The 15,703-nt window shown below is 40.8% G+C and overlaps 1 protein-coding gene across 1 annotated transcript; it reads right to left on the bottom strand.

The window, feature by feature from the left end:
* Positions 1-12,102: 12,102 nt before the first annotated feature.
* LOC109205447 (premnaspirodiene oxygenase-like) lies at positions 12,103-13,592 on the bottom strand. Its single transcript, XM_019368156.1, has 2 exons — positions 13,247-13,592; positions 12,103-12,506 (listed from the first exon to the last, which is right to left on the bottom strand). Exons 1-2 carry the CDS (start codon positions 13,499-13,501, stop codon positions 12,447-12,449), a joined length of 315 nt encoding a protein of 104 aa, XP_019223701.1. The 5' UTR covers positions 13,502-13,592; the 3' UTR covers positions 12,103-12,446.
* Between the last annotated feature and the right edge of the window lie 2,111 nt (positions 13,593-15,703).

Below are 15,703 nucleotides of genomic sequence, written 5' to 3'. Positions count from 1 at the left end.
TAAACATACTAAAGAAGAAACTCGAGGACGCCAAAGGGCTATGGCCCGAGCTGCTACCCGAAGTGTTATGGGCACACAGGACCACACCCAAATCCAGCACGGGGGAAACACCGTACTCGCTGGTCTACGGAACCGATGCGGTCATACCCGTCGAGGTCGGCGAACCAAGCCTAAGATATTCACACACCAGTGGAACAGAAAACGACACAAACAGGCTCCAAGACCTCGACGAAGCTGAAGAAAGGAGAGAAATGGCCCATATCAGAATGGTGGCCCAAAAGCAACAAGTCGAAAGATACTACAACAAGAGGGCCAAAATAAGACCACTCAAGGTGGGAGACTATGTCCTTAAAGCCAAGACATTGGCATCCAAAGACCCAAGTGAAGGGAAACTGGGCACCAACTGGGAAGGACCCTACAAAATCACAGCAGTAGCCGGCAAAGGCGCATTCCAGTTGGAAACAATGGAAGGGAAAACACTCCAAAACAACTGGAACGTTACTCACCTCAAGTATTTCCACTTCTGAAAGGCGTCTCCTGAGTCGTACTCTTTTTCCCTTACCCGAGTTTTGTCCCAATTGGGCTTTCTCGGGGAGGTTTTAACGAGGCGGCAGAGGGGACACTTGGAGATACTTGCGGAACGAGTTTATCATATCAACCTCTCCTTACGACCTCCAGGCCGACATGATAAAGGGACTGGACTAGCTTGATCTCCAGCGTATGAAAGGCTACGGCCATCTCCAATGTATGAAAGGCTACGGCCATCTCCAACGTATGAAAGGCTACGGCCATCTCCAGTGTATGAAAGGCTACGGCCATCTCCAATGTATGAAAGGCTAAGGCCATCTCCAATGTATGAAAGGCTAAGGCCATCGCCGCCAACGGTCGACCTAGATTCGACTACGGTGAGTAAATGACTCGAGGACAGTCGAAGTCGCCTGCATGGCTAAGCCCATCAGTTATATTATGGCTAAGGCCATCGACGCCACGCCGCCAACGGTCGACCTAGATTCGACTACGGTGAGTAAACGACTCGACGACAGTCGAAGTCGCCTGCATGGCTAAGGCCATCAGTTATATTATGGCTAAGGCCATCGCCGCCAACGGTTGACCTAGATTCGACCATGGTGAGTAAACGACTCGACGACAGTCGAAGTCGCCTGCATGGCTAAGGCCATCAGTTATATTATGGCTAAGGCCATCGCCGTCAACGGTCGACCTAGATTCGACTAAGGTGAGTAAACGACTCGACGACAGTCGAAGTCACCTACATGGCTAAGGCCATCAATTATATTATGGCTAAGGCCATTGCCGTCAACGGTCGACCTAGATTAGACTAAGGTGAGTAAACGACTCGACGACAGTCGAAGTCGCCTACATGGCTAAGGCCATCAATTATATTATGGCTAAGGCCATCGCCGTCAACGGTCGACCTAGATTCGACCACGGTGAGTAAACAATTCGACGACAGTCGAAATCGCCCACATGGCTAAGGCCATCAATTATATTATGGCTAAGGCCATCGCCGTCAACGGTCGACCTAGATTCGACTAAGGTGAGTAAACGACTCGACGACAGTCGAAGTCGCCTACATGGCTAAGACCACCAATTATATTATGGCTAAGGCCATCACCGCCAACGGTCGACCTAGATTCGACTACGGTGAGTAAACGACTCGACGACAGTCGAAGTCGCCTACATAGCTAAGGCTATCAATTACATTATGGCTAAGGCCATCGCCGCCAATAGTCGACCCAGATTCGACTACGGTGAGTAAACGACTCGACGACAGTCGAAGTCACCTACACGACTAAGGCCATCAACTGTATAATGGCTAAGGCCATCGACGCCGATAAGTCGACCCAGCTCGACTATGACAGCGAGTAACTCGACGATAGTCGAAGTTGCGCACACGGCTAAAACCATCAACAAAACTAAGGCCGAAAATAAAGGGTACAGAAAGAAAAGAATAACAGCAAAAGTATAACTTCCATTATCATCCAAAAATGCATATACAAAAGGACCCATTTACATCTCCAAATACAGCAAAACAAAACGAATACGAGTCCTAAGGGGCTTCGACATCCTAATCACCGCCTCCCGACGGATCGCCATCTCGTTCACCGCCGTCCTCTGCCTGATAGGCCGTAGAGATTGAAGAGCCGGATTCTAAACGGTTGACATCTTCGGAGTTATAGCCCGCCCGGTCTGGGGAATCAGAACTATATCCACAAGTTTAATGAGCGACACGGACTATGCACCGTTGCTCTTGAACCTCCGCGTCGGTGGCTCGACCCGCAGCTAAGAACTCCTCGAAGACGACCAATCTGGCCTCGGCGTATACCCACATATCATGCGCCTCACGACGCGCATCCTCATCAGGCCTTGACGCAGCAGTCCGCTTGAGGACTTCAATCTCAGCCGCCTTGGCATCAAGTTCGGAGGTCATGGCGGCAAGCTTGATCCGCAAATCAGCAGCTTCCGCCGCTACCCCACGGCCAACCTCCAACTCTTCTTCTTTAGACTGGAGAAGAGTCTCCAGCTCAATATTTCGGGCCAGGGCGGCCATCAGCTGCTCATCGATCTGCTCTAACTCGGCCACCCTCCGCTTCAGCTGGGCCTCCGACTGCTCCAGACCCTCACGGAAAACCCGAAATTCCGGGTCCTGCTTGAGTAGGTCCGCCAGCGCTTGATGCTTGACTCGGCACCGCCGATATTTCTTTACCACCTTGTTAAAGGTGGCTGCCTTCCTTTGCGCTCGCCGCCCCCTCTCTATCTCCAAAATGAGAGTCTAAAAAAGAGGAAAAGGATGAAAGGCAAGTCAGCATGCATCAAAATTTATTTTACGATGCATGAAGAGAATCGAAAAATACCTGTATGGCCACACCGGCAACCCTCCAGGATAGTTCCCCGTCGCTAACCCCTTGTAACGTTTCACGCTCAGCGGCCGCACATAGTAGGGTCATATCCGCTGCGGCCTGCTCGCTGTGTTGCAACAGGTTATACCCCCCCGGGATCAGAATTCGACGGTTGGATCTACCTACCGTCATCCCAACACGGGCCGGACCCCGCGTTGACGCTTCTGCATCTGCCTGGGCGACCTCAGGGCCCGCCCTCTCGGCACCATCATCCGCCCCTCCAACGGCAGCCGACGAGCCGATTTCCGGAATGCGTGTTGGCCTGGTGTCAGGAACAGCCCCCCTTTGGGGAGCCGACCTCCCGGAACGGATGGCATCCGCCATAAAAACAGGCCTCGACTCCCGACGAGGCTCACTCGCCCCCTCATCTACCGTGGCTATGCCCTTGCCGGTCATCAACCGACGTCTTTTTCTTTTCGGCGTCTCCTCGCTCTTAGAAGTCTCCTCCACAGCCCGAGGGGATGGCATCGAAGGAGTCGCTCCCCTCGCGGACGCCGCCACAGGCAGCGATTGAGGAACCTCTGTGGCGTCATCACTGGGCGAACCGTAGGGTATGTATCCACCTTCAGAATCGGTCCTCGCCCCAGGTAGGTTAACGACTCTCTTTTTCTTCTTCTTAGGGGCGCTCCGACCTTCCAAACACGAACAAGTCAGGTAACGAACACGTAAGGAATCCCCAAACCGTAGCCAAAGAATTACCTGACGGGCCGTACTGTCGAAGAAAGGCAGCCCAGGTACGACACTCCTCCGCATAGGGTATTATTCTTCCCACCCACGATTTAATGTCATCAACGATCTGGGGTGGAGAAGCCCTCGCTGCGAATAAAAAAGAGAAGAAAGAAAAACAAAGGTCACAATGGCCGTATGGTCGAAAGCGCAAGCGGCACTGAAATTTACAAATAGAAATACTTACGTTCTGGATTCCACTTTTCCGGGAAACCCTCGGGATTCGACACCAGGTGCTCCGTCCTGATGTAGAAATATTTACGCCAAAAACGGCGGTTGGGCTTATCATCGACTTGAACGACCAAGCCCTTTGCGCCACGACCTTTCAACTGCAGCATGGTACCTCTCAAGTAACCAGCGCTGAATAACTGTAAGAGGTGGTGGACTGAGACGCTGCACCCAGCCCTGGCCGCATAGGTGGTCATGATACGACACACCTTCAAAGTATAAGGAGTAAGCTGGGCCGGACACACATTGTAAAAACGGCAAAGCTCCTCCGCCAGAGTATAGACTGGAAGGTCGTAACCGATCAAGAACGGGTACTCGTAGAAGGCGCAATATCCAGGCCGGTGCACATTGGCATAATCCGTCCCGGCCGGAACCATGTCCACGTGGTCCGGAATACGGTGCGTCTCTCGCAGCTCGTCTAAATGGGATTGTAGCAAAACGCTGTGCTCCCAGGGAAGATCAGGGCTTTTAGTCGGAAAATCCTTGCGAACGTGCATCTCCTTCGAAAGGACATTGTCTACGCTGAGAGGAACAAGGGCCTTCTCCGCCTTTTTCCCTTCACCACCAGAAGATGGCGGAACCCTAGACGGGGCATTATCCTTGGCCTTTTTATTATTTTGTCCGCGTTTTGCCATGATTATACTACTTGAGAAACGAAGCACTGACAATAGGAAGTGTGGTTTCAACAGAAGTGGGAAAGTCCCTCACGAAATAACGGTTACAGGAAAGAAAGGCAAAAGGGTGTATCAGAAAATACTTTTCAGAGGCTTGAAAGTGGAATCAGATCAAACCTTTCTCATACTTATAAGGATAAACTGCACAGGAATCGAAGAGTCATGATTCAAAACGTGCGCCGGAAACCAAAACGTCACTTCATCCTCTGAACCGCCTCGGGGGCAAATATAATGATGATGCATATAGGCGATGACATCATTCCAAAAAGGAAGTCACGCGTCAGCGGCTCAACAACGTCATATATTTCACTTCATTCATATTGCCGCCCCTGGTCGAGGTCAAATTCTCCTAAGCCGAGGTTCGTATTTCCGCCCGTCGAAGACGCCCACCGAACGCGTCTCCAACGAGCGGAGGGACTAACTGTATAGGGTCAAATTTGACCCTCAGTATCTCTACGCCAGTGGATACGCCCAATGAGTGTACGCCAACCAACGTAGCGGGTACGACTCGGCCGTGAGGACAAAAGCGACATCGTTTAGAACTCAGCGTCTACACTAGGGAGACGTTACCTATCTTTGTAACTTTTTGATTCTTTCGAGGAATGTCTCCTATTATATAAAGGAGACCTCCACATTGTAAAAAGGGGATCTGATCTAATACAACTCTCTCATTTTTCTGGCTTTCTCTTTCTATATCTCTACTTCTAACGAAAATATCTTATTGGTAAACATTTTCACTTTGCAATATTAGATTTACAACAATATTATCATCTTGGCATCTCTAGGCTTATTATATTTGATTACGATTTACCCCTTTTCTATTTTTGATTGTTTTATCGCTTACAAAGTATATCGTTAACTTTTGAGCCAAANGGTTAAGTTTAGTATGGGGTAAGTTAGTATGCATGATATCACAAAGCTATTTATATGTGAGAATGATAGCCTTAAGAGAAGTAATCACTTGAAACTTGTCCAAATTTGTATGCCAAGTATTTTGAGTTTTGCCATTTCTCCAACAGTGCATGTAGCCTTCTGTCCACTTNCCAGTAGCGTGTACGGTGTTGGTCGATATCCGAAAGGTCTTCAGAAGGGATTGACAAATCTCCAAGGCTAACATATTCCGCAAAAGTAGCCACAAATACACCACAATTGCTGCATAAGACACAAAATTTGAATTATTTAACAAATGATTATAAAAAAAAAATTATACAATCAGAAAGAAATAATAGGTTTTTTATAGTGATCCTTCCTTTTGCTGAGGAATCTCCGCAACCAACCACTGTATGTTGAGAGGGTCTGTAACTGGTTTCTCAATGTATGCCTTTGTGGTCTTGAAGTCAATGTCTTTACACTTCCCGTAGAAACCAGTGCAAGACAAATAGAGAGGGATAACGATTGAAAACTTCTCAACACATGCTTCAACAGCCTTATGATTGTGTGAAGAAACCATGGAATCGTACACATAAAGTTGCCTGTCCGCTATGTCGAAAACGACCAACAACCAATGGAAATTCTCTACAATATTCACTGGCATGATGACATAGTGAACTTCATCCCAGGCAACATTAGAAAGAATTCTATACCCAAGAATATATTCTGCAACATCATCATCGGGTTTAACAACCGAATACTTCTGTTCTGTTGGAGAACTTATGTACTTCTCATAAATTTGTTCAATCTTTGACTTGAACAGGCAATCAGTTGTCGTAAACCTAGTGTTGTTGTTGTTGGGACCATATTTGCCTCTTTTTCTCAAGTAATACATAATAACATCAATGTGCTGCAAAATAAAATAATATATAATATTAGCCCCACTGTAACTACAATTTTTTTACAATTCAGATTCATATTAAACTACAAAGGCAGAATTCAAATGTTCTAATAATTATCTACACTTTAGTTGCTAATAACAACAACTACCATAAGGTATAAATAACATTGAAATTCAAAAGCTTAAACTACACTATAACTACAAATTAACTACAATATACCTACACTTACACTATAAAAGGAAAAACCAAACTAAATTTGTAGTTAATTTATTCTTTGATACTTACAGAGTTGCTGAGGACTTGTCCTGGATGAGCAAGGGAATAAAACTACTCCTTCTTATCCACTTTTTCTACTCCAAGGTCTAACCAAGGCTTGATTTGGTTATCCTTTGTTGAAAAGGGAGCCTTCCTCCTGTAAAAAATTACATAATAAATTAGATATTCATACTTTAAAATACTGAAATTAAAGTATCAAACGAACCATTCACACCTCTTAGATACTTTGTCGCTACGGTGGTATAACCACTTGTTGAACTTATCTAACACATCAGCATCTACATTTTCACCAATTAGAGTTATGAAGGGGTGCTTGAGGTAGAAAAATTTAGGTGCAATAGAGCTGCTGCCTCCAGAACTGTATAGAGGTATGAAAGGTGATCGTGCATGTTTCCCCGGTTGCCTGGTTCTCCCCGGATGAATAGGGGTTGCTTCATGTGGTATGGGCTCTCCAAACATAACCAATTGTGTCAAGTTGTCTGGCAACTCAAAGTCATCTAATGTGACACCCTTCTTATCAATTCCTGATCCTTCAGAACAACTTCATCCACATGAAGTGCATCTTCAACTTCCTTTTGATGTGTCTCACTGACTTGTTCTGTTTCAGCTGCTACTGTCACTCCATGAATTGGGGAACACACATTGACATTATCAATATCTGTTACATAAAACATATATTACTTAACATGAATGTAAAATAGTATAAAGAAAAATTACATTTTATGAATGACAGCATGATTTTATACCTGCATGTTCAACCTCAGCTGCTTCTTGAAAATCTGGATATAAGTCCCCATGTGCTGGAACATGTTCTTGACAAACTGCAGCTTCAAGTTAAAATATAAAAGATAAATAATACTATATAATACTGCATCGAAAGTTGTAGATATATATAGGAATATGTAGGTAAAATGTTAACAATAAAACTAATTTTTAGCTAGTTTGTAGATACCTGTGTTGCTTGTGCTTGCATGCACTTGAGCACCAATATTGCAATGAAATTGCTGGTTGTTCAATCCTTGTGGTTGGTCATTATTTTTGGTTGAACTACCAGCAAACTATAGATTTAATGTTAGTATATAGTTTGTAGTGTACATAATTTGTTTTGGTATATAAATATGTGTCAACTATTACCTTTGCCTCATCCACAACATTTGTCCTGTTTATCAATTTCACCACATTCTTCACAGATTCATCCACAAAAACTCTAAGGTTATGGAGTTCCTCAAAGACAGCCTTCCTAAAACCATCTACCTTCTCATCAACCTACAAGTAAAAAATATAGAATTGTAGAATTATACTACAATTTAGCTACACTGCAGACTACATAAATTGTTATGAAAATGTAGATAAAATATAAAAATGTAAAAACATTGTAGTTAATATTAATACCTGCTTAATTCCCTTTTGCAGCTTCTTTAGCTTCTTAGCCACAGATTCATTTTCCTGTTGAGCTTCTGTATGTTTGGGTTCCAATGTTGGAGAATCAACATTTGGAACCTCTGATGACTGTGCACCCAGCTCAGCTCCATAATCAATTTTTTTTTTTTGGCAAATTAAGAACTGTAATCTCTTCTCCACATTCAGTCATGGATGTGAACTGAATGATGAAAAGAAAAAGTAAGTTCCAATAATGCAGAAAATGTAGAATAATTGTAGATGTTATGTAGGTAAATGTAGACAGTAAGAAAAAACTGAAAAAAATACCTTAATCCACTCAGGCTTGATGACCTTCTCTTCAAAGGCAGTTAACCAAATCTGCTCCTTAGAAGCTGACCATCTTAACATACGAGGTATTGAGTCAGAAGACCTCGTAGCAATCTCCATGCTCACAGTCGAGCAACACTCATATAGCCACANCATGTAGCCTTCTGTCCACTTGTAAAAATAAAACGTCTCGATGCATATATAACTTGTTATAGTATATGTTAGTGTGTGTATAAAACTTGTAAAATTTTCAATATATATATATATATATATATATATTCCATGTGCCAGACTATTTGTGTTCCCTTTGTTTGAGAAATCTCCTTACACAAAACTTTGATTAAGAAGTTAATTCCAGTACTGCCAATGATAGTTAATCATGAAATAATTCCAAAATATGTTCTCTTTTTACACTTGTTTATGCGACTAAAGGGCTATCTTACGTAATTACTCCACTTAATTTGGTAAAAATAAGGATGTTCTTCAAACTGTACTTTAGGCAAAGCAAAATTGATTATTTGGAGGTTTATCTAAGTATAAAATGAAAATGATCATAGCTTCAAACCATATCCCATGATATTTCATTAATGATTCATAGTTTCAAAATTTAAGACTAGATTATAAGTATCAGATGGATATGAAATCAAGCTGATGCAACCAACAATCTGATCAAATATCAGAGTGGGAAGGGCTCAAATCTGTAAAATTACATCAAACTAGAATAATTTAAATTGTGAAAAACGAAAAGATCACAAAACATTAATTAATTACTGATATCAACTATTCCATTATTACACAAAAAGTTATATTTCCTTGTGCAGCTAGAACCAGGAGTTTCAGTAACATCAAGATCCTCAGGCTTCATCTCATTAGGCAGCTTCCAATTGAAATAATGAGCTAAAGTCAGCTCAATGTTGGCTAAACCAAATGAAATTCCAGGGCACATTCTTCTTCCTCCTCCAAATGGTAATTACTCAAACTCTTGTCCTATAAATTCCATACTATTTCTACTATCATTATATTGATCCTCTCTGGTACAAAGTGTAACGACCCGACTGGTCGTTTTGAGCTCTAGCGCATCGTTCAGCGGTTCGAAGCCCTGAACAGCTTCACTTAAGGTATTATGACTTGTACGCGTGGTCAGAATTGAATTCCGGGAAGTTCGGAGTTAATTTGGAGAGAGAATTCTCATTTCGGAAGCTTTAAGTTGAAAGAATTGACAAAGATTGAATTTTTGAGCAAACGACCTCGGAATCGGGATTTGAAGGTTCCAGCAGGTTCGTATGATAATTTCGGACTTGGGCGTATGTCCGGACTGGATTTTGGAAGACCCGGGAATGTTTCGGCACCTATTGTGGAAGTTAGCATTTTTTGAGAAATTTCATAAGTTTGGGTTGAAGTGCATTTTAGTGTTATCGATGTCCGTTTGGGATTCCGAGTCTGGGAATAGCTCCGTATGGTGATTCTGGTGTTGGGAGCACGATCGGAAGTGAATTCGGAGGTACGTGGGTCATTTTGGAGTCATTTGGCTAAAGATAGAAATTTGAAGGTTTTTTAGAAGTTTGACCGGGAGTGAACTTTTTGATATCGGGGTCGGATTCCGATTCTGAAAGTTGGAGTAGGTCCGTAATGTCAAATACGACTTGTGTGCAAAATTTGAGGTCAATCGGACGTGATTTGATAGGTTTAAGCATCGAAAGTAGAAGTTTGAAATTTTAAAGTTCATCATGTTTGATTTGGAGTGTGATTCGTGATTCTAGCGTTGTTTGATGCGATTTGAAGCCTTGGCCAAGTCCGTATTATGTTTTTAGACTTGTGCGGGTAGTTGGTTTGGAGCCCCGGGGGCTCGGGTGAGTTTCAGAGTAGCTTCGGAGCATTTTGCTAAGAAATTGGATTGCTGGTACTGGTATGATCTCAATTGCGATGTTTTGGTCGCAAATGCGGTCATCGCATTGCAAGGTGCTGTTCGCATTTGCGAACCTGGGCGGCTGAGGGGATGGTTCGCATTTGCGACAAATGGGTCGCTTTTGCGAGGCCTGAAGGGTTCGCATTTGTGAAACCCTTATCGCATTTGCGAAATGGGCCAGTCCAGTCGGGGGTCGCATTTGCGATGCAATCTTTGCATCTTCCTGTCGCAAATGCGACATCAAAGGGTTGTGCCAAGTTATTAATTTTGGGACTTAGACCATTTAGCTCATTTTCTTTTATCTCTTGGGCAATTTTGGAGCTTTCAAAGAGGGGATTTCAACCTAGCATTGTGAGGTAAGTTATTTCTACTCAATGTGAGTTTAATACTTGGGTTTTGGGTAGATTAACACACAAAAATTAGTAAAAATCATAGGATTTGAGTAAAACCTAGGGTTTTGATAAAAACAAGATTTAACCACGAAATTTATTATGGAATGAAGTAGAAATTATATATTATTGATCCTTAGGTTATGGGTAACAACTTTCTTCAAAAATTTTCGGAATCCGGGCACGTGGGCCCGGGATGAATTTTAGGAACCTTGCATTTAGGGTTGGAAAATTGGTTTAATAACTAGAATATGAACTTTTGAGCATATATTGACTAGTTCTTACCCCATTCGAATAGTTTTGGATCGTTCGGCTCCAATTTGGAGGTTTGAGTGCGTTCTTGAATTGGGATATAGGCTTCGGAGCGAGGTGAGTCTCCTTTCTAACATTGTATGAGGGAATTGTCCCCATAGGTGAATTAATTGAATATGTGCTGCTATTTGTAGGGGCTACGTACGCACGAGGTGACGAGAGTCCGTTTGTAGCTACTATTATGCTTAAGTCTGGGTAGTCTAGGACCCAAAAGCATGCTTTACTTGCAATATTTGAAATCTCGTTGTCAATTAAAAGTGCTTAAAACATATCGAATGTATAAATGAATATCTAAAAGACTAGTCATTGTTTCCTTGATTTTTAAAAGCGAAACTTGCCTTTTACTTGGATAATTGCTCCTTGATGAACTCTTGATTGGTTGTTTGAATGAATTTATATATTGTGGAGCGGCCTGAACGCCTTGATAGATTAAATAGATGCATCTATGGTTCGCGCTATTCGACCCTCTGGCAGTGCACTTAAATATTGTTGGATCGGGCCGTACGACCTCAGCATGATTTGCGCATGCTTGTATTGCTTGCCTTGAAATTTATTGAAGTTGATATTGTTTATTTCCGGCTTGAGAATATATGTATAAATGATGAAAAGGAATTTGGAAATTTCCTATAAAAGAAAGAATTGTTTACTTGCTTCATTTTATTGAATTACAATCATGTTTATAAAAATCCTCGACTTATTATATTATTGACGTATCATTATTGAACCACTAGTAAGTGTCGAAGTCGACCTCTCGTCTCTACTTCTTCGAGATTAGACGGGATACTTACTGAGTACATGTTGTTTTCGTACTCATGCTACACTTGCTGTGCATTTTTGTTGCACAGGCACATGTATTTCCAATGGCCCATTGGGCGTAACAGCATGGATGATACGGATACTAGGTGAGCTGCATTTCCCGGGGCGACCCGCAGCCAGTATAGTCTCTTTCAGCGTATTGTATTCACTTTCTGTCCAATTTGTATTCCGGACAGTTATTGTGCTTTATTCGATCTCTTAGTAATTGCTCATGCACTTGTGACACCGGGTTCTGGGATGTTTATGGGATTATTTAATATTAAGTTTGTTAAAGACATAAATACCTATTCAATGAAATTCATTACGTATTGTTTAATGTATAAAAGAAACGATTTCGAAGTTATTAAAACAAGAAATTACAAGTAAATTGGTGTTGGCTTGCCTGACAGTGGTGTACGGCGCCATCACGACCCTTAGTGGATTTTGGATCGTGACACAACGCTCTCAGCATCCTCCCAAAACTCAACATCTCTATTAATTGCCCATGCATTTACAATTACCTTTGTTTTTATGGGAATATCATATCCATTAATTACATATTGCTCCCTGCATTCTCTTGGAAGTGACAAAGGAAGTGGTGGATGTAATCTCAGAGTTTCATTGATTACTAACTTTAGATACCTCACTTCTTTTAAATCATTCTCTATTACTCTTCTCTTTCCCTTGAGAATTTGTCTCAATTCTATTTGTGCCTTTTCCATGACTTTGGGGTTTCTCATCTTTTATACCATTGCCCAATCAAGAATGGTTGCTGAAGTCTCAGTCCCGGCTAAAAACATGTCCTGCATGCATTTACAATTATTACTACTTGCAACTTGCAAATTATGGGTAACTCATCAAATGAATATCTTGTAACTTTGACCTACATAAATACACCAACGGTTTTAAATTATGTGTCGGTGTTTGATTCATCATATAATAGATTAAGAAAAATAACTTTTGAAGTCTATGATCTTAATCCTTCCATGAAATTTATGTGGCTATAAAAGAATGCAATTAAAAATAAACTAAGAAAGTTAAAATTAAATTATTTTTAAATATAAAATGCGTCAATTTTTAACGAATAACAAAAATGACACGTAAAATGGAATAGAGAAAGTACTTATGGTATAACCGAGGACTTCTATTAGTAGTAATGACGATCATCAATTCTTTTAGTAAATGTTTTCGAAAATATTGATAATGGGCTTCTATTAATAGAGCTTAAGTTCTATGATTAATGGGATAAAAAATATTTACACAATCAGATTATTTTTTTAGGTAATTATATGTATATTTTTCGATAAACATGAACTAGTAATTTGGTAAAACAATAAATAACTTGCTATCATATTTTAAAAATTAAAACATATTTATTTCAGTGTGTATAATTTAAATCTCTATTAATATGAGCATACACGTACCCCTTTGGTAGCCGAAATTTAGATAAGATGCACCCATTTCAAGAATGAATGAATAATAATACGACTTATTTACAATGGACTAATGTAAAAAAACTAAAAAGAAAGTAAAGACATCTCACCAATATGACTGCTTTGATATTGTCTGCAGTGAAAGGAAATTCAAGAGTGCCACTTTCTTGGAGTCTTAATAGCAAATTCACTAAATCTTCTTTTCTAATTGATTCTTCTTCACCATCCTTTTTCAGCTTACTAATTTGCAGCTTCTCCTTGTGCGCTTCATTTCCGAGAATAGCATGCAAAAATTTGAGTGAAGGAAACACTTCACTTATATCCAAACCGGTTACCATTAAGGACACTTCCTTTATCAAAGACATAAAATATGCTGATTCTTCTTTTCTCCCTTCCCAAATGCTGCTCTACAAATTACAGCATTCGTAAGAGCATACAACTTTTCTGTAAGGTTAATAGTATATCCAGATTTTGATTTCACATATTCAACAAGGTCGAATGCTTTTATAGAGGCAAATGATTGTACATTCTTGGCACTCACTACTAGAAATCCGGTAATTACCGACCAAAATTTTCCGACCAACGTTGGTCGGTCAGAAAAAGCGATCAAAGTTGGGCGGAAACTGGGAGAAAAATATTTTTCATTTATTTTAAAAAAAGTACCAACCAAAGTTGGTCGGTAAGTTGGTCAACAAGTTGACCGAGCTGGTTAGACTTGCTTAGTCAAAGAAACTTTCACATTACCGACCAACTTTCACATTACTTCGGTCGGTAATGTGGACCCAATTTTTAAAATTTTAATAGTTATATTATTATTTAAAATATTTTATGAAATTTAAAGAAATTTTATTTAAAATTACCGACCAAAGTTGGTCGGTTAATTCAGGGGAAGCATTTACCGAACAACTTTGGTCGGTAATGTGGAACCATTTTAAAATTTAATAGTTATATTATTATTTAAAATATTTATATAATTCTAAAGAAATTTTATTTAAAATTACCGACCAAAGTTGGTCGGTTAATTCAAGGGAAGCATTTACCGACCAACTTTGGTCCCTAAGTTGTACCATTTCTCAAGTAAGTATTGATTTATTAGTTATCAAAATATAAATTTTACTGTGGTTATATCTTAGTGCAACTATTAAAAATATTTGATGTGTCACAGTCACTTCGTGGGTCAATTTGGCCATGATGCTGTATATACGAGATTTGATACGTGGTTCAAATAATTTGTAAGTTTATTGTGATAATGTTCTAACACTATGAAGGTAAATAATATTTGTAATATGCTAACTTATGAATTTTTTAACACTATGTAGGTAAATAATCCAAATAATGGTGTAAATCAATTTTTGAAAGATATATCTTGGGGACCTGGGCTAGAGGTCACAACAATGTCTAAGTACGTAGTGAATGGTTATAAGTTCCATACAGAGGATTGCTCTAAAAATAAAAATAGCAACAACAACGGGGCGTGGGTTCGAGGTGGTGATGGCAACCAAGTTGGAGATATTGATTATTATAGCGTGCTCAAAGAAATAACAGAACTAGAATATACAGGTTGGCCATATAAGAAATTGATACTCTTTAGATGTAAGTGGTTTGACCCAAATCCAACAAGAGGTACAAGAGTACACAACCAATACAACATAATTGAGGTTAATCATACGAGGGAGTATGATCGCTATGATCCTTTCATAATTGCACATAATGTTAGGCAAGTGTATTATGCTCCTTATCCATTACGGCGGAATAAGTCCGATTGGTGGGTTGTAATAAAAACTAAGCCTGTACATAGGGTGGAAGTCGAGAATGTGTTAGATGTTGCATATCAAAACGATATCTCTAGTGTTCACCAAATAGTGGACGATCAGTTAGAAAATGATTTGGAACGTCCTGAACGCATATTGGAAGAAGTTGATATAAATGAAGTAACAATTATAGAAAATGAGGACGAAGAATCAACTGATGAAGCTCAAACAAGTAAGGACGAAGAATTCTTGGACGAGGAACAATACGTCGTTGAGCTTTAAAAAGTTGGTTTTTTAAAGCACTCTCATTTTATAACTAGTTTCTTATATGTTTCAATCTAAATATGTATTATATTATGCAGATGGCAGGCAAGGTAACAATGACTCTATTGGTTCTCGGGGTCGAGAAAAGGATAAGAAGGGAAAAAGGAGGGTAGATAATAATACTCCCTCTTTTCCACCCTCTTCAGAGATGCCCATGTCTTATCCTCCACCCCACGGCTATACTGAGATGCCACAGCATCACGAGCCCTACACCTTCATCCAGACACCAGGTCTTTCATCACAAGGCCATAGGACTATACGTCCGACATACAGTCCAGCAGCCTCACGACCACGTGGATCGCAGTCATCTATATCGTAGCCCTACATATCACAGCCACATGGATCGCATCCATCGATGTCACAGCCACTCGGGTCACAACAATCAGTATCACAGCCACTTGGGGTCCATCCAAATATGTCGTAGTCACAGGGATCGCAGCCATCTTTATCAGCGACTTCATCTATTTCAGGCCTTCGCCTGCAGGTAGTAGC

Source organism: Nicotiana attenuata, unplaced genomic scaffold (assembly GCF_001879085.1).
Source record: "Nicotiana attenuata strain UT unplaced genomic scaffold, NIATTr2, whole genome shotgun sequence".
In the NCBI taxonomy this organism is placed as follows: domain Eukaryota; kingdom Viridiplantae; phylum Streptophyta; class Magnoliopsida; order Solanales; family Solanaceae; genus Nicotiana; species Nicotiana attenuata.
The sequence above is the reverse complement of the archived record's forward strand: the minus strand, read 5'-3'. Positions and strand labels throughout refer to the sequence as shown.

What these genes read in the sequence shown, in the direction of transcription:
- LOC109205447 (XM_019368156.1), bottom strand. Translation starts at nt 13,501, where the DNA reads ATGTCTTTGATAAAGGAAGTGTCCTTAATGGTAACCGGTTTGGATATA. An exon ending in ATATCAAAGCAGTCATATTG is followed by an intron (nt 12,507 to 13,246) that starts GTGAGATGTCTT and finishes AAATGCATGCAG; the next exon opens with GACATGTTTTTAGCCGGGAC.